This window comes from Agelaius phoeniceus, chromosome Z, assembly GCF_051311805.1.
Source record: "Agelaius phoeniceus isolate bAgePho1 chromosome Z, bAgePho1.hap1, whole genome shotgun sequence".
NCBI lineage: Eukaryota > Metazoa > Chordata > Aves > Passeriformes > Icteridae > Agelaius > Agelaius phoeniceus.
Window position 1 is genome coordinate 42,709,164 of NC_135303.1, and position 26,033 is coordinate 42,735,196.

Here is a 26,033-nt window from a genome sequence, read left to right on the forward strand (position 1 = left end):
CAAACTAGACAGACACATGTTTGGTTTATATTTTTGACTTCCAAAGTCCAGAGGTATTAATCCTGATTTAATACATAGAGTGAACTGTGCAGGATCCATTTGTTCAAACTGACATCAACATTCATAATCCTGATACAGCAGCTTGCTGTGCATACAAATCCCTTCCCCTGATGGTGTTTTAGATCAATTTTCATGGATATTTAACATAATTACCTGTGCGCAAACCTGTGTATGCCTGCAAGTTGGTACTTGCACACATTACCCTCACACACCTCTACCATTATTTTTAGTATCCCTCCCCTCCTGCCTCTCCTACCCCATTAGTATCAGCATTTTAAAATAACTCCAAGTAAATAATATACTAAAATTATTCAAAACAGGAAAATCACACTTCAATATTCTTTGAGCATTCATAGTGTTCATAAAATTTATGAAAATTGTTGTTTATTGCTTCTCTGTAATAACATTATGATTTTTTTTGTTAATCTTGGTCCTAGTATTTGCTGGAGTCCCCAGCCTGCATTGTGTGGTTTAATATTAAAATAAAACGAATAAGCATGGCTGGTTAACTAGGAATATTTAATTCAAGGCAAGTGTCCATTCAAGGAAAAGTGTAAATATTTATGCGTAGCCAGAGCTAGATCACTGATTTATTGTGTACTTCCATTTTAATGGGTCCTGTGTGGCATCCCACCCTTACACAGAAGGGAGCTCCCAAGGATCATAGGTCCTTGTGGTCGGAAGGAATGACAAAAGAAAGAGTGCCTGAAAAAGCTTACAAAGTTTTATTAATAAATTACACATTTGGCATGGAAATGCGTATGGTAATCCCTGACCTCCTATATAAACATGGGGCAGTGGGTTTTGATAAAGGGCTAGGATGAAAGGAGAGGGACTGAGAGAGAGAGAGAGAGAGAGAGAGAGGATTAAAGAGTATGAGAGAGAATGAACAGAAAGGAAGAGGGCAGTACCACCAGTCCTGGTTCCAGCATCAATCCAGCTGACAGGTATGCAGGCCCCTGAAACACACATGTGTGTCCAGGCTTTGTTGACCTTTTTATAGTGAAGTTTCCATGCACTGGAGCTAAGTTCGTCACTCTCTATGCAAATGAGTTATCATGTGCAGCCCATTATTTTTGACCTTTGTGGAAATTGGTTGGGGGGCTTCGGGGATCTTGGGTTCTCTTGATCCCCCCTTACATTCCATGCTGGCTCATCAGCATCACTCCTGTGCCTCAGCTGTACTCTATTGTGCTAACTCTGGGAGCCAGAACAAGGACACTTGTGCCAGAAAGGCACTGCCCTACTTCCATTTGGCCCCTTTCTCCAATCATGGTTGGTAACTGGCTGGCACTACCAAGAATCCATTGTTGGCTCCACTGCTGTGTGGTTATCAGTGTTTGAGACATACATATTAGCCCCTCATCTTCTCGCTTCCACATCCTGCAATTAGCTTAAGGCATTTGTTCAAAGTGCAGAGGTGTTCTTGAAAGACTGACTCTCTGCCTTCTGTAGGCAATCAGGCTCCTAAATGTGCTTTTGATCAGGCGCATGCTTAAATGACTTGTTCAAGTTGGCGCAGTAATTGCAGCAAGTCACAAGTATATAACGTGACTTGTGCAGGATCCATTTTTTCAAACTGACAACAGACTTGGCCCAAGGGTTTACACTACTGATGTACCTTACAGTACTACTTGTCTGATTTTAGTGGTCCAAGGTAGAACTATTTGAAAAATGCTGCTATTTTGATTTTCCAAATATTTTTTCATCTATTCCTTGTCAGTTTTCCTCAACATTCATAATACTGACGTCTATTTATTACTTTTAAAGCACAGCTTTAGTATTTTTAAGGTTTTATTATTTTTAAAGCACAGGTGAAATAATTTGAGCAATAGACTTTAGATGAAAATTCTGATGCAGTTCTTGTCAGGAAAAAGAAAGCATTGAAGGCCTCTTTTAGTGGAACTGATTTTTCAGTTTTCATCAGTGAATGTTGTGAAGGAGATAAGGACTCTATAGGCTCTTCACTCTGCACAGACCTGTCCCAAGTAAGGGCAGCCTTACTTGCTTTCCCAGGGCAAGTTCCAGGCACCAGGGCTCAGGTCATGAATTATAATAAGTTAATCCTGGCTCAGGATTTTAATTGAAAGGATTAAAAAGCCTGCCTTTTTGCATTTTTTATCCAAGTCTGGGGCAAACTCAGATGAATTTGGACAAGTAATATTGAAATAGATTTTTTTCATTAAAGGCATAATCCACAAGTGCTAGATATACAATCATAATGAACCTAATTGTTGGGTTTGTGGGAAGAGCTTGGTTCCTCACTGGGAATGGTGTTGAATCTATGGACAGCACTGCCCTCACTCAAAGTCTGCCTGGAGTGCGTGGGGGGCATTCAGAGAAGAAAGAGGCCATGGAGCATTCCCTTGATTTGACATCAGAAAACAGGCTCTGGAGATAAGGTATGGAGAAAGGATGCAAGAGGCAAGCATTGGCCAAGTGAGCCAAATGAGTAACTGTGCAAGGGAGGCGTCACTCCTGAAGAAGGGTTACACACAATTTTTGTCATCTTGGTGCATCCTGTAGCAGTAAAATGATACATGTCTTTGGTTTCCTTCTGAGGAATGTCTCAGAGGAGTAGGGTTGGCTCTTTCTGATATCTGCTGGGATCATTATAAATTAGTTCTTCACTAGTGAGCTAGTTCACAGCTGTGCAGAAGCTGCATAGTTGTATTTTCCTCACTTGGTTCTTCTAGTTACAGCCCACTCAGCTTATGAGAAAAGGACTAGTGAAAGTAATGGCATGAAGCAGAAGTTCAATAGGCAGAAACAAGCCTTTTCCACAAAGGAAAAGGCTTTTGCTTTCTACAAAGCCGAATAAATAAGAAATGCTCAGTTTGTTGGGTCTGCTAAAATTAGCATGTGAAGATGACTTCCTCTTGCTATTGTACATCCAGAAGGTAGAAGGCACATTGAGATACAGAAAGTAAAGTGTGCATTGAGATAAAGGAACAATATTATAATCTTGACTGTTTGCCAAGAAATGAGTTTTTAATTTCCTGGAGGCAACATTTCTGACCTGCAGTTTTTTATTCATTTTCTACCATCTTAAGCATTTTGCTAATTAGCTCTTTAATCACTGCCTTATCAACTTTGGTAATGTAGACTTCTGCAAAACCTAGAAGAGTATTTATATACTCAGTGAAGCAGTACATTGCCAAAAGATTTCCAAAGATTTCTTGTTGTTTGCTGTATTGATTCTCAAAGTGAATATCTGGCTGAAAGGTTCCTGAATTAATCCAAGATTCAGGACTGTGGTTGAATAGAGGCATTTGCTTGCTTACCTGATCTGTAGTTCACATAGATGTCTGAAGGCTGACGTTTATTGACAAGATGTTGACTGAGATGACTAACATGTTCCAGTTTTATCTGAAATCTGAAATCACTCAATTGGAAATAGAGAAGCAGTCATTGCCATCAATAGTGTTGAGATTTGTCATCAAATGCAGAAATTACCATTGATGAAAGTGAAAACTTAGGGAAGGGTATAAAGATTTAAGCTGTGCCAAGAAGGCATTTTTTGGGCCTCCTCTGAGCATTTGAAATCTGTAGGGTCTGTAAGACCTTTGGTTTTTTCCTTTATGCATTAGACAGCTATTTATGTACATAGGCCATAGAAGGGGAGGAGTTTTCATTTTTGTTGGTATTTGCAGTGACATCAAACTGTTCCACAAAAGCCATGCAAGAGCTTTTCAGGTTCAGCTTCTGGGCCTGCTGACTAAAATTGTTCAGTCTCCAAGGTCTGACATGAGCTAAGAATGATATTCCCCATATCCATTATGTATGAATTGTGTGATATTAAAAGAATATATTTAAAGCCGTGAGCTCTTGTGTGGTGAGAGGCATGGGAATATTCCTGTTATGAGCATGCTTATCACTCAGACACAGAGTGAAGCTGCCTCATTAATTTTTTCTTAACATGCAAAATAAATTCCATTGGATGGTTTTGCTTTAATCTCTTAGTATCTTTTTCAGATATTATCCTTATAGCCAGTGTTCAGATTATAAGTAGTTCCTGCATCAAATAAGAAGTGTCTATTGCAGAACAGCCACAAAACAGTAAATTTTGTGATGATTTACAGGTGTCATTGCCAGATCTGGGCTCAGTTTTTTTCTTTGTTTTGGAGAATGTTTCTTCTGTCCTTAGGGGAAGGAAAGTGCCACTTTGTGAATTGGTAGAATTCACATGAAGAAAGGCTCTTGTTCTTCATTCTTCAAAACAACAATAAAAAAAAATCACAAAAGAAATTGAAAAGTTGACTATGAATTTCTGACAGTTTAGAAGTAACACCTGCTTACAAATGAAAAAAACACCATAAACCACATTTCAGCCTTAGCCTTATACTTAGCTTCAACTATTGAAAGAGCATTTTAATGGAATTATTGTCACTGAAATGTACAAAGGGTTGTGGTGGATTAGGCACCACAGCAGCATGTGAATGAATGGCAGTTTTCTGACTAGGGAGAGAGTGTGAGTGGTCTACTGGAATGTGGTGCGCAAAAGGTTTTTCTTCCCCTGCAGGTAAAGAACAAACTTCCTGCCTTTCTCAGTGTTGCATCCAGCTAGTGAAACCTCTGAAGTTCCAGTTTGCTCAGTGATGCATTTTTAATGTTGAAAAGTGTAGAAAAAGGCAATAAATACAGGGACTGCTATGTGACAGGAGAGAGCATGTGGATGGCCCTGTTGGTTGTGTACTGAGTCACAACTCCGTCTTGTGATTTATAGGAAACTGAGCTTGATCTCCACCAGCCTGTGGCACCAGAGACTTGTGGAATTCAGGAGCATACTGTGTGATAACCTTTAGTTTTGAAGTTGTCACTCTACGGACATGTGTAGAAATTAGCGATCACACATCTGTAAGGAAACAAACAAACAAAATAGCCAGGGCAAACATTAGAAGAAGCAATGTGTTTAACAAAAAAACTACCTGTATTCTCCATGGATATATTAACATTTTTGGTTCAAATCTCTGCATTTTCCAGCTGTCTGAAGAGGCATCAGTTGAGGACTACTGACCCTTTCTTTAACTTGGCCATTTCATTAATTTATCCACTGAAGTGTTGCTGCTCCACTTCATCCTGTGCTATTATGTGGCAGTACATAAAACAACCAAATTAAAACAATGAAAGAAGCAAATCTCCTTATACTCCCCTGACTTAGATGTTGTTTCGTTTTGCATTCCAGCTCTGGTAGATAGATGTCTTTTCCTGGCCACATTTTATTGCTTATTACTAGCTACTAAAATAATACCCTGCCACAGGCCACAAAAATGTTTCCCTGTAAGCCTCTTCTTAAAACTGCCTTAGCCTTAAAAATAGGAAGGCTTTCCTTGGAGAACCATCCATTCAGAAGAAAGGACTTGCCAGATTCCTTCTAGATTTTTATTTTAATCATGTAGTCTAATTCTTGTGCCAGTGAGGAGATGGCAGACTAATTGACAATAGAAAGCAATGCCATTGCTGCTTAGTTAAGAGGTTGTCCCTCTGAAGTGTAAAGCACTAGCTTCCTTCAGCTGTTTTTTGGATGTCTTATATAGTCTTGGGACAAATTTGAGATAAATCAGATAAATCACAGATAAATCAGCAGACTAGCAAGTCACACCAAAATTCAAATAACAGGAATAAAAACATGTATTTAGTGCAGAAAATTCTATCAATTTGAATAGACCACATTCCAGAGGTGGTCCATATTTTGAATGAGCTGACTCCTGATATGCCATCCAAAAAGTTTTTTACACTTTTGTGTCAACTTGCCTGCACTTGGCATAGCTGATGTGGGAAAGGGAGATACCAAGAGACCACTGAAGCAGCCAGTCAGCACTGTTGCCTTGCATTTCCCACAAATTAGATTTCAGTGTGAAATCAGAATTTTTATCTCTATCATCTTTTGAGGCAGAGTGTTTTGGGTCAGGTGACTTGCCAAATAGTAAACTGGCAAGGAAGATTTCAGTTCTTCTTTTAAGTATTGGATGAAATTTCCTCATGGAAATTCTAATACGAACACTGAAGAAGAGCCTTTGGCTTGGCCTTGAGCAGAGGCAGAAGCTCTGGGAAAGAATGCCTTTCCTGTTGTGTTGGTGCTGGTGTATGTACCTGCAGGCAATGTCCTATGACAGTAAAGGGTGAATACAGCAGTTTGATTTTAAACATTGCAAAATGTTTATGGGGAGGAAGCATTACAAGTTTGCCTGTAATTACACCAAAGTATTTGGCTGACCTCAGTGGGGTGGCGTGGGCGTAACTGAAAACCCAGAATATCTCATTAAATCTCCTCCTACCTGCGGCACTCACCAGAGTCATCCCAAGGTTCTGAGATGCTGCAGAAACAATCATGGCCCTAATTACAGGGTAACAGGGAAAGCTGCAGGAGGAAGAACGCAGCCTCAGACCTTCAACAAATGACAAGTACGTGTGAGCTATTCAATTTACTCCTGAAGCTTGCTCCACTGTGACATTGGCATGAGGTTCATGCTGCCTTTGAGTCATTATCACAGGGTGGCGTCTTGCAATGAGGAACTGCAGTGAGGCTTCAGACACAAAATTCTTCTTTAAAAGCATTTGAGCCTGTTATTTCCTTTCGCAAAAGCCTCTTTCCCCTAACAAAGACCTTGGGGAGGCACTTGAAAAACTTATGACCTTCTCACATCATTGCATGAATTGTGGTTTTAAGAGAAAAAATGACATGGCAATTAAAATCCATCTCTTCTCTAAACCACTGGCTAGCTAGAAAGCATGAGCTTCCCACAGAACAATAAAGGGAGTGGAGGATAGAGAATATCCATAGCTATCAGATAAAGGGGACCAGAGCAAACTGAGACAAGCATTCTGAAGTCACTGGAGGCCCTCATAGACCCTCACAAAAAGGATATATCAAATAGGGAGTTGAGAATTTGGAAAAGAGATGGATCTCTGCTGTAGGAGGAGCTAGACGAGTTTTCAACAGTAAAAATCAAGAATGTGTGATGGATAAGATGAGCAGGGAACAGGCTCCTTGCTGTCCCCAAACCAAGGAACACCCTAGCAGGTACTGAGCAGCACTTTAAACTAGACAGAAGGAAGTACTTTTCACATGATATGTAATTAAATTTATGGTATTGCTAATACCAGTGGTGAAGATCAGATGTCAGGATGCTGCATGAATTATCTCATTTTTGGGTGTGCATAGCCATGATTTCAATAAGCGCACACAGACTAGTAGCCTTGGCAGCAGTCATGATGGTCGTGATCATGAGTGGAACAAGCAAAGGAATTGCTCCTTGACTTCAGGAGGCTGGGAACTTCCTTTCCAATTTCACATTCAGTAGTGGGTAGGGGCAAAGATAAATGCACCAGATATGACTCTGTACTGTAGACAAGACAGATCATAAGGAGGTTTAAAAGGGTCTTTCCTTCAAAGAAACCAAACACAAATATAAGACCAGTAATGACATGAGAAGAATTTCCTCATTCATTTCCTTGGGAAGTAATTTGAACGCATTATCCTCTCTTGAATCTGGTGTTTGCTCTGTATATAGAGATGAACACTTGTACAGAACAGGTTTTATATAGTTACACAGGATATAAGCTATCTATTTACATTTTACTCCTGGTTATTACATCTTTGTGTATTTGTGGTGTCTCCTTTTAGGATTCCAGAGACATCTACATGCAGTGTAAAGTCCTTCACAGCTGAGAAGTTAGTGGCTGATATATTTACCATCACATGAGTCCTTCTACTAGTGTAAATTGTTCTACCACCCATAAATCTAGGAGTCCACCTAAAATAAAGTTAGCTTGAAAAGTTATTACCTACTAAGAAAAATTTTCTTTTATATCAGACACTAGAACTTTGAATCTGAAGGCATAGGATTCAGGATGGAGATGTTGTGCTCTGCTCCATCTTCCTTTCACACAGATCTTGAATTGTCTCTGGTGCCCACCTCATGGCCTCAGGCTCCAGGTTGAGTGTCTATGTATTGCTGTGGAATCTAGCCTGTGCTGCATGATGCTTTAAGGACTACAACAGGACCCAAGTCTCCCAATTAATATATCAGGAGCCAGAAGAACTTGGATCTTGACATTGTGTACAAAATGCAGATACTTCAGATGCATTGGAGGCTTTTCCTCCTGGGTTACCACAATAAAAGGGTGAGGGTCAGTGGATGATGAAGTACTGCTTGCTTACAGCTTGCTTACAGCTTTTCCTCACCTTTTTTGGGCCCCATACATAATAATGCTGCTCCTTGAGAAATAATACAGTGATTGTGTGGGTTTCCTACAGTGTGTATGTACTTATTTTGTTTTGATAACTTGTATACACATGGTTCTCTAGCAATAAACATGTTTGTACATAGATTAAGTAAAATAGGTAAGCAATTTGATAGAGATAAATGGAAGTGTCTCATATCAGCTTTGCTGAAGCTGTTTTGCTCCTCTTTGTATTTAGTTGGTAGGCTTACAAAAAGATAAGTGCTGCAACTTAGGTAAGAAATACTTGGATACCAAAGTAAAACTGACCTTACAGTTATCTTGGGATTTAATTATTAACTCATCCCCATTTTGGAAGTGCTAAGCCACGCTCAGAAGCTGCTGCTGCTGCGAGAGGAGTGGTTGACTCCTTGTCTCCTTGTCCTTGCTGGCGAATATGTTTGTTCTCCAAGGTGGGATTTGGTTCTGTCATGTCAGCTGCAGAGACTGTATCTTGCCTGGTCAGCCCTGGTTCTTGGAATGTGATTAGCTGCACACAGCTTGGACTGGCTGTCTCTGTGACTGCTGATCCATGAGCATGGTATGTGGTCTGCTCTTGGCACTGGTATTTAAAGAATTTTTTTCATTTTATGGAGGTAATGTTAGAAAACACAAATGCTGCAGGTTTTTATGTATTTAAAAATGTATTTGTCAGACCTTCCCTCATCTCTCACCAGTGGGAAGGAAATGGTAGTCCCTCTGCTTTTTACCTCTCCCTGACTGCCTGGTTTAGGCTTTTCAGGAAGAGTGAATGGTTATGAGCTGAATGAATCTGAATGGGAAGTTAGACAAATGGACTTCTCACTGGCAAAAATCACAGTGGCACAAGTTCATGCCTCTTCACAGCATACAGCTAGCAAGCAGAAATGTTTTTTTCTATGGCTTTGTAAGCAAAGTCCAAGCCCAGTGGCATCTCTTCAGACAAGAAACAATTCTAACCTTTCATGCTTCAGGTACAAAAGAGCTATGGGAACACTGGCAAACACAAACAAAAAATGTTTGCAATTTAGCTAAGTACTTACACATGAATTTTGCACAGTGCAAAGTCTTTGCCAGGGTATTTATATCTGGAAACCTTCCAAGACAATATGTGGCAGCAGTGTAGATACATTGGATCTCAACACAACACTGGATGCAAAGGAAAGTGTGTTGCGCACACAAGATTTGCCTTTACACACTGTGTTCTGTAGCTTAGCTGAAAAAAATAATATGCTTAAGACCTGGTTTCAGCCACCCAAAAGGCCATGTTTCATTGATAAATACAAAGCAGTTGTGGAAAGTGAGATAGATTGATATATCAGACCTGGGAAGATGGGCACATTGGGTCTGGCTGCTGTATGAGGGCAGGCTTTGGCTGCAGTGGGAAGGGAATGTTGCCAGGCAGTTCCCAACACAAACTTAGCTCCTGGTAGCCTTACCTTGCTTTGGACTACTGGAGATGCAGATGCTTTACAGTATGCCAGGACTCTGCCAACAAACTCTTGGGTGTGAACACCTGCGGATGTTGACAGGCTAAGTTAATCCACGTACATGGGAAAGTGTTGCTCATATTCTCTTAAATTCAGGGTTCACCAAAGCAACTGTGGCCTCTGGATAAAAAGCAATGTACCCCACATCCCAAAACTAGTGCTTGAGTGATCCTGGTGTTGCCTTTTTCCCAACCTGGAAATGAAACTCAAGATCATTTTAGTAAGGAGGTAATATAAGAGTGGATCTTTATTTGAAGGCCTTCAGGGGCAGTTATGGAAAGATGTCCACAAAAGCCCACCCTCCCAAGGATGAGTACATTTTTGTTGGTTTTAGGAAATTAGGTTTTAGGAATTTAGCATAATTGATAAAAAGCACGAATTAGGAGGACAAATGTTGATGTTGACCCCTTCCCAGGTCAAGCCCCTTCTCTGGAGTCCCCACTCAGCACTAGCTGGGCTTTGTCCATGAAATGTGTCCCAAAGAGTTGTTGTAGGCCTTGGTTCCCAGGAGGGAATAGCAGAGGGGCCCTGCACCTCCCAGGGCTTGGAGCTCTGCAATTTCTCTTGTCTTTCTGCCTCGGGAAAGGCCATGGAAAAGTACTGGGGAAACCAGCCACTAGTACAATAGGCTACAGAGCTACAAATATATGTGTGAAGAATACAGAGAGCATATTAAAGTAAAAAGGCAAAAAACAAACAGCATCACTGGTGCTCTGGGCATCACTTTGTCCTTTCTCAAAAGCAGCAGCATGGCTCCAGGCCACCTACACAGCTGTCTGGTTGTGACTGGCCAAATCCAGCCTTCTTTAACAAAAAAATAGGCCTTACCCAGACTGAGAGTAGGCATCTGCCAGGACTGTGGGACCAGACCCCAAACCTGGGAAATTAAACATAGCTCAATCAAAGGCAACAGGGAAAAAAAGTCACCTGGAAAGAGTTAGCCATTCAATGTGGAGGCAGGGGGGAGGGCATGCTGCTTTAATCTTTTTATAGTATAAAAATTTTGTGACTGAATTAAAGCCCTACTGTTTGGACTGGATGATGTTATGTAATTCTCAGAAACGAGAGCAGCTGGCCATGGTACAGATACCTCCTAGCAAGCCCTGCAGTGCACAGAACATCATTTACCAAGGCTGTAAAAAAATACATTTATTAAGGGGCTTGGGAGTGAAATTTGACATGCTGGCTAGGCTTTTAGCTGTCTGGATTTCATTTACAGCTCCTCTGTTTTATTTTCCACTTAAATAAATAAATTAATTAAGCTGTCTTTGCCCACTTTCCCTAACTGCTTTTTTGGCATGCCTGTGGGTGAATCCGGTGCAGAGAGCCAAGGGGTATTGATAAGAATGTTGCTAACCTTGTAATAGTAATGTTGCTAAACAAGCAAAGGCAAAATCCAAATTCAGGAGGATGTGGAAAAAGACAGACAAGTAATGGAAGCATTAGAAATCACTGATTGTTGGAAATTTTCACTCTGAGGAAAATTGAGAATAAGAAAAGGTCCTGAGCCCACCAAAAAAAGTGAGTTTTACATTTATTCCTATATCCTGATCCTTCCTCTTGTCTTTCACACACTTCTTCCTGCCAACTACACTACCACCAGATTTGCCATTTCTTACTCAACTTTGCCTCTTGTCTTTACTTGTGGAATTGGGGGTTGGCAGAGGAGATGGAGGGGGCGGAAAAATCGTGGTTGTGGGGTATGTGTTCTGCCATTTAGATACAGGACAGATTTTGTTGCTCATGCAGTTGCCAAAATGGACCCTTAGGTCATCCTGGTGTTCTTGCCTTGCTTTGCACAGGTGGATGGTGACACTGGCTGCACTTATGCAACCCATCCTGACTCTCCCACAGCACTCAAGTCTGACAGCAATGTCAATGTGTTGATCATCTACCCATAAATTATGTGGTTGAGAAATAGGCAATACTTTTTTTTTAATACTCTTTCCCAAAGTGATTAAGAGCCCTTTGGAAAATATGTCCCTGGATCGGCTGATCAGCTATGCTCCAAAATGTCTTAGGACCTGGAAAGTCTGGTCCTTGTCTCAGGAAATTTCTCATTTAAAAATAAAATAATTAATTCCACCCTGCCGCCCCCCCCCCCCCCCCCAGTTTATTCCAGTAGTACCATCTACAGCTACATACTTAAATAAAATATTTGAAAGCATGCAAATGTAAGTATCTGAAATCTTAAAGAATTAAATCTGTAACTTTAATTCTGAAGGTCTCGAAAAATGCACATGATAGCCCTGGGGATAGAAGGAATTTCAATTCTTCCACACTTTGGAAATCAGCTTAGCTGCTTATAGGCCAAATTTTATTTAGCTATCCCTCCCAGCAGTACTTGCCACCAGAAACATGTGAATGTTTAGGAGCTATTGCTGGATTTTTTAATCCCTGCATTTGGTGTTTTAGGATTTTAAGAATGGCCTGATGCTTTACCTTACCTATGGTGGCAGACAACTACTTACCTAGCAGTGTGCTGGGCTACTAAAGCAAGTGCAGTGATCAGTGCTCATGGTTGGGCACTAGGAAGAGGAATGCAGCTTTCTGACCTCCCCATAGGCACCATGCCAGGCATGAGCTGAGCCAGCCATAGGGCTTGCTGTGGCTTTGCACGCTGCCTGTGCTATTGCCATTTTCAAAGTGTGTCTTTTTTCCTCCTGGCTGAAAGATCCAAGCAGATTTTGGGAGACCAGCTAGTACAGAGGAGGACATATATGCCACCATCCAGCATCAGCTAACTGGACGCTGGTAATTTGTCACTTTGGTATTAATTTAACTGAGCAGCAGAGTCAGAGAGCAGTATCAGGTGGGCAAGGATCCCAGCAGCATACTGGGCAGCACAAGAGAAGAACTAAGGGCCATATTCCAACCCTGGAAGTGAACGTGCTGGCTTCAGCTGGAGCCATGTGAACGTAACTGCTGCCAGAGAACAGGCCCCAAAGTTCAGTGTTTCTCCAAATGAAGTATAAAAATAATTATGAGCTTAGCCTGCAAAACTTGGGTCCGAATTCATAACCATCTGGTGTTAATGGCCTGAAGTGAAACTTCAGACAAAGGTTTCATTTTACTTATTATTCATGAGAAAAGCTTCTGGCCAGTGACTGCAGCTTTGCTTATTACTGATGGAGCTTCATACCTGCTGCCTCGCTGAGGGGTAAGGAGGTGCAGAAGCCTGATACTGCTCTGCTTTGACTTTAGGCAGGTGGCACTGAGCAGAGACAGTGGGATTGCTTGAAGCATGCAGAAGATTTAAGAAGCTCTATATAATATTTATCTTCTCGCCATTTTCACTTAACTGACACTAAACTTAATCTTCTAAAAAGCCTCTTCCCAAGAGTTTATTGAAAGGCAAAAAGGATTGCATGCTGAACTTAACTCCAACTGCTACTTATCTATGAGCTGTTTTTAGGCTCTTTGTCAAAACAAACCTCAGCTGCATACTAGCTGAGAACTGGGTGGAAGGACTATGTGGAAAGCATATACTTTTTTTCAGTTTAACTGAAATTTTGCAGACAAAGACTTCCCATCCCAAATAGTGGGGACACTATTAGAAACACTAAGGGGAACATTTAGATGCTCTAATTCTGAGCAGGGCAAACAGAAGATGCTGATGTGGTGAGGTATGTTGATAAGGAGAAACACACAGATAAAAGTGGCGAACAAGATCTCAGGCTTTTCTGACAACACTAAGAGAAACTTCCCTGCTTCTTAAAATTTCTGATAGAGATTTTTAGACATTACTGTGTGGTCTAGAAGCTGTAACTCACTAAGCATGAGAAATTTGAGTAAGAAATAGCAGTGCTTTTGAGCCTGCTTCTGTACAGACATTCTGGTGTTTCCATTAAAAATTTTAGGTCAAAACTCAAATGTTCCAGGTGGGAAGTTTCTCTTCTCTGCTTTTCTCTATGTGGTCCAAGTACAGCAGCTTGTTAAGACCATCAGGGTTGTGTTTCTGGATCAAAATAAGTTTTCAGCAAAAATACTTCAGTTGTTATTTCTGGCCAACAGTCCTCACCCTTGCCCCCTTCCCCAATTCCAAATCCCCCATTTGCAATCCCTGCACCACCCCCCCCCCCCCCAACCCAACAGCAAAAAAAACAACAACAACAACGGAAGGGAGGTGGGTGAAGGGAATGCTTATGTCACTTATCTGCAAAGTGCCCAGTAACCAGTAATATTTCCACAAAAGAAGCAAGAGCTGTAGAAATGAGAAAATCCACTTCAAAAATCTACTTTTCCACTTTTCCACTGTAATCTTATCTTCCTAAAGTTTTTGCCAGCCATTCTCTCATACCTTGATGCTTGATGTTAGACATTTCCCCTCAGGGCAGCTTGTTGTTGTGTGGAAAATGCCAGTGTTTGCAGCACTCTGTGGCAAGTCTTAATCACTGCAATCAGACTGAGATGTTTATCCAACCCTTAACCTTCATATATCCATATGGTGGCACATATCCATACTGGTGGTTCGTATGGTTCAGACAAAGTTTCACAGGTCAACCTGGGCAGGGCAGCATGATAACTTGCTGCTTATTTTGCTGTAAGCTGTTCCATCTGCATGCTATGGAAGAGTTTCCTCTTGGTTTTCTTGCACATTACCTCCTCTTGGCTTTGGACTTGACACAGAAATTTCCAGAGGTAAAGTTTTGGTCTGTAAGGTGCAGAATGTAACCACACTAAATATTTTTTTCTCCTCCTCATGCGAAGCCTGTTCATGCTCTACTTTTATTCATGGAGCTGTGACTTATATCAAGACCTGCTGGGGAAGGAGTACCCCCAGGCACCAGCCTCAGCTTTACATTATTGTTCAACTAGCACCTTTGTCTTCTCTTACAGTGTTTGCCAGAATCCTGAAGGCTCCTGAATCCCAAAACATCACCTTTGGGTCCGTGGTGACATTGCGGTGCACAGCGACCGGCCTTCCAGTCCCTACTGTCACCTGGCTGGAAAATGGGAAAGCTGTAAGTGCCTCTTTTTCATGCTTTTGGCACTGGAGGACTGCTATCAGCTGGGAGGGCTGGTAGTCAGCACCAGTGATTTCTATTCCTTCCTAACTTAGCACCTTGTTTTTCAAACTGGTTGAGTCCAGCTCATCTCTCTGCTGCAGTTTTCCTGGAAAAATATTGTCCCCCTTATCCACGGTGTTGTATTACTTAATTTGTTAGGATCTAAAAAGCCCAAGATGAAGGGTGATTTAGACCTTTCCAACCATCCTCCAAGACAGACTTTCTAGGACTTCATTGTGTCTTTCTGCAGCTATCTTTCCTTTCCTTTTTTAATAATGTGGTAACAATAATGAGGAAAAATTGCATATCTGACAAATATGTCAAATATGACATGGAGTTAGATGGACCAAACTGTTTTGAGGTCAAATACCTGTGGAACCACATTATGCACAGGATATTTGAAGAAGATAATAGATCTGAAATTTTCTAGGCTGACCTAGGTGATGTGAAATATGTCATGAATTTATCCCTGGGCAGAAACATCCTCTTCAGAAAGGCACACCCTCTTCAGTGGCAGGCACCAAAGGACGCAAATCCACTGTGTCTCATAGGAAAGATTCTGTGGTCTAATGATCCTGACCACTTAATATGGGTGCTTGTTTTCAATTTGCCTGGCTTTCATGCCTGTGTGTAGGCCGTTGTAATGCCTTCATTTCAGTGAGCTGAATATCTGCTTGATGCCTAATATTGCTTGTGTGGGAGTGAGCAGGGAACCAGTCATGGTAGCATTGCAGCCCAAGCCTGCCGTAGCTTCCCTCTAGTCTTCATGCGCTTAAGATGAACATGTTTTATACTCTCTTTGGTCTTTTGACAGTTTTTTAAAGGATGTGAGCTCCAGGGCATGATTCTGAGGAGCCAGGTGGAGTGTCTGCTGAGTACAGGCTGGCGATTTGCTTTTGCTCTTTCTAATGGACTTCCTGTCAGCCCTGAGTCCTTCTGAGCACAGGCTGATCCTGACCATTTCTGTGGACTTGCTGGTCCAGAGGACCAATAAATCCCCTTGGTTCTTACTTCAAGGGGCTATCACCATCCTGTTTTGTATCTCCTCTCTCTACACATTAAAACACGTTATTAAGACCCCATGGCTCCTCTGCAGGCTGCCTTGCCTTCCTTGCCTCCTCTATACCTTACTGTGTCCTCCAGTCTGATTAGGGCTAATTTTCTATATTCCTTCAGTGTTGCTAGGCAGAGCAGCAAAGGGATCAGATCAGCCTCTGCTGGGACCCATGGGTTCTTGGTGGTTTCTGACAATATTTAGTTTGAGACAACTGCAGGTCTTTATTTAAGACTTCTTCCCCACTGGCAATGCAACCTTTTGCAGAGGTCTGGGGTACCTGGAAAGAGCAATGTATTTTCATAGCACAGACCTGTACTCTTCTGAGATCCCAATAAGTGGGTCCTACAGAGAGCTGAGGTACATGAGATGATGGTCAGCCCCTGCCTGGGCCACTGTCTGACTGGTCATATCTGCTCTGCCCCATTGCTGTCTGAAAGGCATAGCCCAGTTCCAGGAGGGTAGTGTTCCTGATTGCCTCATGTTAAATATGGCAAGGAAACCTTAATGAGAGCCTGTCTCTGGGAGAGTCAGCAGGAAGCCAGTGCATGGGGCATGGTGAATTTGAGGGTTGGTTCACAGCAAGGGTGAGTCATTTGAAGATGCAGCATGCCTGTGGCATTATGGTTTCTGAACACCAACCTGTAATTGTCCCGAGGTTCAAAGAACAGGAGTCTGCTGAGCTTACTGAGCTTCCCTGGAAGAGGAGGATGGAAACTCCTCTGTGCAGCAGCTGCCTGGCCTACCTATTTAGAAACACAATACATTTTCCTCCTGCTATGCACCACAGGGCATCATGGACCTTATAATGTAGTTTTCCACATATCCAAGAATAAATGAGCCAGGTGTGAAGATATGAAGAAGTCTCTAATTTCCTGGTAGCTGAAGTGATGTTTTAAAGACTAAAAAGAGAACTCCTGGAAACAAAATCTCAGGAAATGTGGTTGAAAAGGAAAGAGAATCAATTAACACAAGGGAACATCTTAAGTTTCCAGTAAAGGAAAAAACAGATGGCTAGTGTGGAAGTCCCAGGCACCACTGCCTGCGATTTTCCACTGTACATGGTGCATACTGCTTATACTGCTGGTGGTTACTTGAGGAACCTCTTCCTCCTGTGTCCCAAGCTGGAAGGAACAATCCCAGTTATCTGTGTGCTCAGCAGGCACAGTCCAGTGCTGCTAGATGTGGTACACCTGAGGCCTGAGGAGCCAGCAGGGAGAGAAGACTGGATTAGCACAAGCTGCTCATGGCACGCAGCCACCTATCCCACCAAGATGCTGGAAGGCAGGGAGGGCTATAGGAAATACCTTCTTCCCACTGAGAAGGCCCCTGCACCATTTTAGTGCTGAGTGGTTTCTGGAGAGTAAAGGAGTCTAAAACTAAATTTGAGCAGCTCTGTAACAAAAGACATATCTGTGAAAAAATATCCCCTGGGCTCCCACCCTCTTGAACTGACTTCATGTTATAAGGCCAAATATATCCCTGGTCCCTTCATTTGCACAGTGGCTGACATACCTGGTGCAGTACAACCAGACTGTGTTGGTCTGATTATTTAGTGATTTCTTCCCATGAACATTCTTTCACCACAAGTCTAAGCTGACACTGAGAGAGGCAAAACAAATATATTCTTTTCATCATTTTCTTTTCATAGAGAATCCAATCTGCTTACAAGACATGGAACAGCAAGGAAAAACACTGATGAGTTCCTTGTTTTTTCAATTATTGCTATCAATACCCATGGGTATTTAATTTCACTGAAAGGTCTCATTGAAAGCACATTTTTACTGACCTCCAGGGAGGTCAGATTAATACTTGTGTCAGTTACATGTGTAGGTAGAGTGCTTTGCTGGGGCGAATCCAGGGAGAAAATCTCCAATGTCCTTACAGTCAGGTTACACCTAGGGGGTCCCCAGGCAACATACCTCACTTGAAGGTATGTTTGATGCTTCTTATCAGTATGAAGGTTAGAGCAGGCAATGCTCTCCTTCCTCCTGCCTTTGCAAGATAGAGTCTGTATGTGCCATGCTCTCCTACTTTGATGAATGCCATGTTGGCAGGAAAGATCTGATGGTAAGTCAAGGCCAACTAGCCAAAATCAGCAGGCTTCAAGGTCATTTGACTGCAAATTAGTGATCTGGGAAAAGAGCGGGCCAAAATCATCATATTTTCAGCCCCTTCCATATTTCTAGTTGCAAGATAAGAAAATCTATCAGGTATCTGCTCAAGTATTGTAGCCAGAGCACTTTCTATGCTCATGACTGCTTTGAGAGTATTGAAGTGATTATACTAATCCAGAATCAATGACTTCCAAACTATTTTCTTTTCTTCCTCTGTATAGCAGATGTTCACAAAGTCATCCTGTACAGTTCCTTCCTAAGGCATGAAGAGACAAACAATCTACTACAAGAAGCCATGTAGTAATTAACCAGCTCAATTGCATAAACCAAATTGTGACTATGACCCTCTTGAACTGAAACCTAATTGCAAAAGTATTGCTGAAGTGTGAAATAGGAGAGATCTTTTAACATTTATTTCTGTGTGTGAAGTCGGCAGCTGTGAAAGTGCCAAAGTAACACCAGCAGCTTTAGGTCTCTGCCACTTTTGTCTCCTTACCACATCTTCCTCTGCCAATTTAAATGCCTGGGACTCCATCTCAGATTTTTCCTTGGTTTGCCTGTTTGTGTCTTGGTTGGAAATATTACTGAGCTGGGCTTTCACTCTTTCAGGTTTCTGTGGGGTCGATAGCAGAAAGCGTCAAGGACAGAGTGGTTGATTCCAGACTGCAAGTGTATGTCACCCGACCTGGCCTGTTCACTTGTCTTGCCACAAACAAGCACAGCAAAACTTTTGGAGCCGCAAAAGCAGCAGCAACCATCAGCATTTCAGGTATGCAGGGAAAGAAGAGGCCATTAATTTTTTAGCCTTTCCTGCTGGGGAAGAGGAAAGGGATGTGGAATACTGTGGTGGAAGAGGGGAAGCTTTGGAGAGCTGATAGTGTGTGGGGGCCTAAATTTGAGTACAAGTACATCCTCCACCAGGCTATTTCCTCATATACTCTTACACTTCGGAGACGGGCATAGCTGTCATTTCCTGAATGTTTGATGCTGTCTTGTACTTTGTGTCCCAGAAGCACACTTGGTAAGTTCATCCATATGGAGGAAGTTGTGGCCATGACCTAGCGCTGGTATCATCTAACAGCAAAGTGAAAATAGCTTCAAGCAGTTCAGCTTCACAAGGGGTTGGCATCCAGAAAGCAGGGTGGTTGCTGTCAGAGTAGTACCCTACCTTGCCTGAAGTTATCTCTTCCCTCAGAGATGTCTCCCAAATGTGAAAATTAATTTCCAAAGAGGAGAAATACCTCTGTCAGAGTTAACTAACAGCATTTGTCATACAGAGAGAAAGGTGGTAGCTTGTCCCATCCCTCTTTGGACAGGCAAGGGGATTTAGTTAGAGGAAAGAGGAATCAAATTGGACATGGGAAGGTAGCCCTGGTTCTGCTTTTAACCAGGCACGTACTTGTTTATCTCTCAGTGCCTTAGCTTCTGGTTTCTTGATAAAATAATCATGCCCTTTCTTACACTGGGCATTGAAACCTACCAGTAATCTCTGCTCCATAATGTACTCAGCACTTGGTGCTGAATTTCCCATCCCCACTTCTGCTTGTAGCCCAGGCAAGTGTGTGTCCTACAAATGCAGTGGGGCGGACAGGTACTTGGGGCTGGTGGAAGTTGTACTCCTCCAGGCTGTGTGTGCTCAGCAGGAGGAGAACTACCCCATAGACCTGAGCAGGAGTCTGCCTTGGCCTTGCCCCAGCTCACAAGGCTCCAAGGGCAGAGGTGCCCTGGCCCTTGGCTGATGCCCAATGCCTCCTCCCTGTGCTGGCACTGCCCAACTCCCTGTGGCATGGCAAGCCAGGGCCACTGCTGTGTGCCAGTGCTGCATCCCCAGCCCTGGCTTCTCCTGCTTGTTACAGCTGCTGCCTGAAGTAATGGATATCCATGTGGCTTAAACACAGGATGCTATCTGCTGGTTACATGGGACCCAAAGGATCAGGATAAAAGTGTGGGTTTATGGTGCAAGAGTCCACTTCAACTGGCACTGCCATCAACAATCCACTTCCTCCTCCTCCTTCTTTCTCACTTTACAGTGTTCAGTGTTGGTCAACTTTTCTTCCCCACAAGAAGATACAAACAAAGGAACAGAATTTAGGTGCATTTTTTTCATACAGCTTACAGTTGTCAGACACATTTCCTAGCATGGAAATCTTGACTTACGCATCTCAGAGGGAACGATGAAGTGTCACTGATGTCTTTTCCATTTCTTCTTTCTCCTGGTTCATCACAATTCCCGGATCTGGTGCCTCTTGGCAGAATGGAGGTAAGAATGACTTTCTGTGGCTTTGTGGAGGCCCTTTCTGGGCCAGGGAGAAGAAAAATGATGAGCCAAGGGGGTCTGGTTAATTTGGCTTAAATTAAGGGGTAGGGTTTTTTCATTCCAACTGTGCAGATGAGGTTCATCCATAGGGATCACTGATCTCCTTTACAAAGGCATAATTTGAGATGTAGTTAACAATGGTTTTGAGTCAAGGCAGTAGTAAGGGTGTTTGAAATATGGTAGTGGGAAGAATATTCTGAAGGAACTTCTATTTGGTTACAGATCCACAGTTTGCCTTGACCTTATAAATTTTCATGGCAAAGCTTAACTGCAAGGTAAACTCCTATCTGTTCACAGTTAATAAATGTAATTTGGTTTGGTGCTCACCAGATTAGGGCAGGAGAAGATTGTTTGTTCCAAGCAGAGTTATGGATGAATAAAGCTACTTACATGTGATGAGAAATGAACTTCTGCTTAGTAATTTTTGCAGGACTGAACAATTTAGCTGGTCTTTTCTCTTTAGAATCTTTTCATGTTACTACACACTGCACTGGCTGATCAGTCTGGAAGGAAAATGAGAATGTTAGCCTGGGAGATGGGCTGGGAGCTTCTGGCCACCATAAAAAAGAGCAGAGCGTGGGAAAGTCTGAGCAAATGGTTTTGCCACTCTGCTGACACAGACTCCCTGCAAAGGCTATTGTCTCCATCACAGGAGCTTGCAAGGTTGATTCAGGAAGTTTGTAAGTGATTAAGTGGCCACCCAATGGCAGACTTATGCATTTCACCTGCACCCATGCAGGTATGACAGGCATGGGGAAACAGACCAAGTGCTCAGCCCATCTGTCCCATAGGTGTTCTTAACATTTGCTGCATGATATTTCCTTTCTGTGACAAACCATTGTGAGAAACATGTTGTTGCTACTTCTCCATTGCGACTTGGTCTGTGTCTCCTTGCATATTTTAGAAAAGCAAGGAAACAACGTTAGCACTGTTAGCTCTTCTCAGTCTGCCTCTGCAGTCCCCTGAAGTCAGCAGCACAACAGCCCCATGCACACCTGTCCCTGCTTTTGCCTCTGGCCACAGGAAGGACGCAACTTTCAAATTAAGCACAATGGGAATCATCAGGGAAATGCAAATAACATGACCCCTGCCATGCCAAGAGCAGTTCCAGCAGGGTGCTGGGATTGGAGCATTGCTTTGGGGAAACCTGCTGTGTGCAGGAAGATGTCATGGGCTGTGAGACTAGTGCAGCATGCTGGGAGACTCCTGTGTCACATGAAAGTGTGTCCATGGAGCCTGGGATGTGCAGTGTCAGAGCATCACTGCCATTTTGGTAAACCTCAAGGGGTTGGTGCCTTCTTGTATTTTTTTATCCAATGTGACACAGAAAAAAAAATTAAAGAAAAAATTCACATGGAGCCCAAAATAGAGCAGCTAAAACAGGGCCAGGGATTGTCATCTGCAGAAAACAGCATCTGAAGAACAGAAATGTGAGAATCCTCTGTAATCCTTTGTCCATGTACCTCCAGCTTTCTGAAAAAAAAAAAATCAGCAAGAAACCCCAGAGTTAACAATGGGTGATTATTTGGACAGAGGAAAGAAATAAAAGGCAAAGATACAAATAGCTCTGTTGACTGCTCCAAATGGTTGGCATGTTGTGAATTGAACTCTCTGACCCCAGTTACACTGACCGAATGGCAGTGGGGACAGCTGCACCCAGGCCTCCTCTCTGCCCTGATTTGGCCATGCCCCACACACAGGGAGTCTGTTTTCACAGCTTTGCCTCCCATTCCCAGGACTCTGCATCCCATGGGCTGCCTGGGCAGAGGGCACCTCCTCACCTGCAGTCCTTGCTGCTGGTGGGTGACTGTGGGAGCTACTGGAAGCCCGGCTGGCCTGTGCACTGCCCTTACCCTGCTGCTTACTTTTGATGGCCATGGGGAGGAAGGCAGGAAGGGAGGGGGGAGAGATCTCCTTCCAGATACAAATAACATGGGAAAGATAAGTAAATGGCCCTCAAAGAAGATGACCCTACTGTGATTTTACTGCTCCTGCATAGCTCTGTCTCCATGCTATGTGTCAGGACTTTGCAAAATGGGAGATGTGGTGAAAAGATGCACCTTGCAGAAAAACACTGGGAAGGAAAACACAAAGACTTGTGCCTTCCTCATGTCCCAGTTCCCCAGCTAAAGGTGTGGAAGAAGGACAGGTCAGGAGTGGTGCAGGAGCTGTGGAAGGGCAGGTGGGAGCTTGGTCTGACCGTGTGTAAAACTCCCTGGTACATGATGGGTTGAACTTACCTGGCTCCTGCTCATCAAGTCTATCTTACATTAAACTCTGACTCTTGTTAGACAGCAGAGTGAAAAATCCTGAGTTATCACAGAACTGCAAGCAATGCAAGCAAGCAGCTTGGCTGATCCCTACTGCAGGGAAGCAGGAAAGTAAAATACTTTCCCATTAGAGCCCAGGGGCAGGGTGAGGGGCCATACTAGGTCATGGTTGTCTGTGATTGCTCAGGCTTCAGTCCACTTGTAACTTTAACAACACTTGGTCAGAGCCTCCTCCCTGGAGCTCACCTGGGCTGGTACCAGGGTACCCTGCAGAATTTTCATTCTTGTTTTATATTAGCTGGTTTTAGTGGTATAAACATCTACCATGTCCTCTGCCCTCTGTTAGCCTTACACATGCCACTTTACTCAGAAACAGGGCCATTGTGCTCATGCAGCTGTTTAGGTCTGTGAGCTTACTGTGTTTGTGTGTGTGTGCTCTTGTTCTCGACAGCAAGCTGTACAAGGGTGACGCAGGCTACTGCAGCACATACAGAGGTGAGGTGTGTAGTGCTATCTTGGCGAAGAATGCTCTTGTTTTCTTCAACTCCTCGTATGCTGACCCAGAGGAGACCCAAGAGCTGCTTGTGCACACTGCCTGGACTGAACTGAAAATGGTGAGTTCATTCTGCCAACCGGCTGCTGAGTCTCTGCTGTGTAACTACATCTTCCAGGAGTGCAATCCCTCGGGAGCTGGGCCAGCTCCAAAACCAGTGTGCAGGTAAATGAAGAAAAACATGCTCATATTTCACTTTCATTTCATGGGGATATGTACGCAGCAGGGGAGTGGTGAGGGACTTTCCAGGCTTGCTTTCAGCAGCAAGTGAAGCTGAGTGAAGCTGGGCCCTGTAGGTTTGCACAGGTTTTCCCTTTGCTCTCTCCTCTGTACACACAGACTGATTCAGCTCTCACTGTGCTCATTGCTAGGGTGTGGTCTGAATTTAAAGTCCAGACCTCTACATTACATCAGGTGTTTGGAGGATTGTGTTGAAAAGAAGTATCAATTTGAATTACATAAGTAGTTTCAATAATTCATATTGTTTTCTGTTATTGTTATCTTACTAGGCCAGTATCTATATTTTTTATTACTATAAAGAGTAATTGCTTCTTTGAAATTTTGACTAAATGCAGCTCCAGAAGATGCAACAAATCTGGCTGAGGCAATATACCAATCATTTAGCACTTCCTGCTATGACAAAAATGTGACAAAAATGATGAGACCAGAGACATTGCCTGTGTAGTTGTACCTGATAAACCAAAACTACAATGTGGTTATTGTATCCTTCTGTATGCAGAGAAATGTGCATTGAAATTGGGTTGACAGGGAACCTGAGGAGTCCAAAGCATCTCTTACTATAGCTAATCTACTGTTGACAGGTATTTGTAAACACATCCCAGTGACAGACGCTACTCTCTCCTTACACAACCCCCTGAGCAGCCCTTCCCTCGTTGTTCCTTGTCCTCCCACCATGGTCATGGAGGCGAGTTTTTTCTTTCCTCTTTGCAGTGAAATTTTACATCCTTCCCAAATTCTCTGACTAGATTAAAACAGGTTTTCCTGAGCCCTGCACACAGCTTTTGTTCTTCTGCCCAGTCCAGGTTTGGTTATTTTTAACTGCAACAGAATTATGATTGCCTGCTGTGCTTTGCAGAGGACAGCCCCACACACACATATATCAGGGTGAAGCTTTCTTTTTCCTGTCATGTTCAACCCCTAAAAGACTGGTCATTACCCATATTACATTTGGGCAGCTGACATCCCTGCTTAAAGCGCACTGCTTTGTTCTTGTCTGCCTTGAAACACATATTAAAATACTATTCAGATCTGCATTTACTGGAAGAGTAGCCCCAGCTCTAGTGTCCCAAATAAAATACATACCTTTTCTACAGACATGACAAGCACACTGCTGGATGGACTTGTGCCTGATGTCTAATGGCAATAATTTCTCCAGTTATGTAGGGGCTTTTTAAGACAATCAGCAACATGTTGGTTTTGTAATTGGGACCTTTTTTGTTGCTTCTCCTTTAACACCTCTAAAACAAAGGCACAGAGGAAAATCCCACTGTGAATATTGACCATACATTTATCTTTCTACTTGGTACCTATGCTGCCTTGTATTCTACCATTGACACAGAGGTGGCATATATCCTACGAAACAATATTATGTGCAGCTATCCAAAGATAATCATGCAGCCAAGAACTACCATTTACTTTTTGCTGGCAGGCTCCTCCCTGCCACCTCAACATTCTGCTCTTTGTCATTGTGCCCTTAAATACACAATCACTCTGCCTTTTTTCAAGATCTGTGACAGTATTTATATCTCAGCCACACATGCACAGCACATTAGTCAGCTAAGGGTTTTGCATATTTCTCTGCAAGGTATTTCAGTTAGATCTTGGCCTTGCTTCATTTACCCCTGCCCACGAGTGGCCCTGCAAGACCAGAACTCACAGTGATTTGACTGAAGACCTGTACTTCTGGGGCACTTCTAAAGTCAGAATTATATAAACTAACATAAATATTCACTTGATCTTGATGCACCTGAGCTAACAGTTACAACATCTGCAAATATATCAAAATGTTAATGGGCTTGCCTGGAACCATTTTTCTTCAAATTAATGAGTCAATGTTGGTTTTTATTAATTATTCCTCCCTCCTTCGACCCTAATTTTAATGCAGCTTTCTTTATAAGAAAAGTTCTAGAATAGCATCCTTCCTGATTCCTGTCCTCAGAGAGCGTCAGCTGGACAGCAGTTCTTCCAGAGCCCAATACTCCTTTTGATAACTCAGACATCTAATAGACTTCTTTATGGCTGAGAGAGGCCTAGGGGCTCTTGAACACATCTCACATGCTCTTGGTTACTTTCCAATTCTCTTAACTTCTTTTTACTTATAGCTTTATAGCTATAAACTTTATAGCTTTCTGCAGAAGCTGGCTAGACTACACAAGTTTTCAGCTTACTCAACTTCATGAGTAAGAATTTAACTCTCTCCAATGTGGGAGAGCTCTCCCAGTTTTTCAGGGACATACTGCCCTCAATATATGTCCATGTATTTGTATCTTATTATTTATTTTCTGCACCAATTTTTCTCTTTCCATGTTGTCTTTTAATGTTCATTTGGTTTGGAAGCTAGCTAGCAAGAATAACAACTGACAGGCTGAGTAAAACTTTTCTAAAGTAATCGGGGGGTAAAATAAGATGAAATGAAACACAAGAAAACCACATGGGAGAAGTTCACTCAATGTAAATTTAGATGCAAATTGATTAAAATGAGAGCTTTTAAGGGAAAGTGATGTCTCATCGCATAATTCTTGATTACATCTGCCTCTTGTTGCTGGCTGCTATTGCAATAGCAGAACAACCCTCAGTTTCTGTTTCAATCACTGCTGATAGGAAGTGATCAGGCTGTAGGGAACAGTCTTGTGTTGGGGAAGGTTTTTCCTTTTTTGGGTCTGTGTGTCCCCACCTCCCCTTACATAGTCTCTTGTGGTCCCTAGAAACACTACTGGC

General features: G+C 42.6%; 1 protein-coding gene across 4 annotated transcripts in view; it reads left to right on the plus strand.

Annotated features, from left to right (window-relative positions):
* Positions 1–26,033, plus strand: part of MUSK (muscle associated receptor tyrosine kinase) — a 59,361-nt gene that overhangs the window by 11,307 nt on the left and 22,021 nt on the right. For 2 of the 4 annotated variants that reach the window (XM_077171866.1, XM_077171868.1), the window contains exons 6-9: positions 14,595–14,719; positions 18,545–18,704; positions 20,189–20,195; positions 22,974–23,240. In XM_077171866.1, coding sequence (XP_077027981.1) covers positions 14,595–14,719; positions 18,545–18,704; positions 20,189–20,195; positions 22,974–23,240 — 559 coding nt within the window. Of the gene's footprint in view, positions 1–14,594; positions 14,720–18,544; positions 18,709–19,090; positions 19,095–20,188; positions 20,196–22,973; positions 23,241–26,033 lie in introns of all 4 variants that reach the window. The other 2 variants (XM_077171867.1, XM_077171865.1) reach the window with 2 other exon arrangements.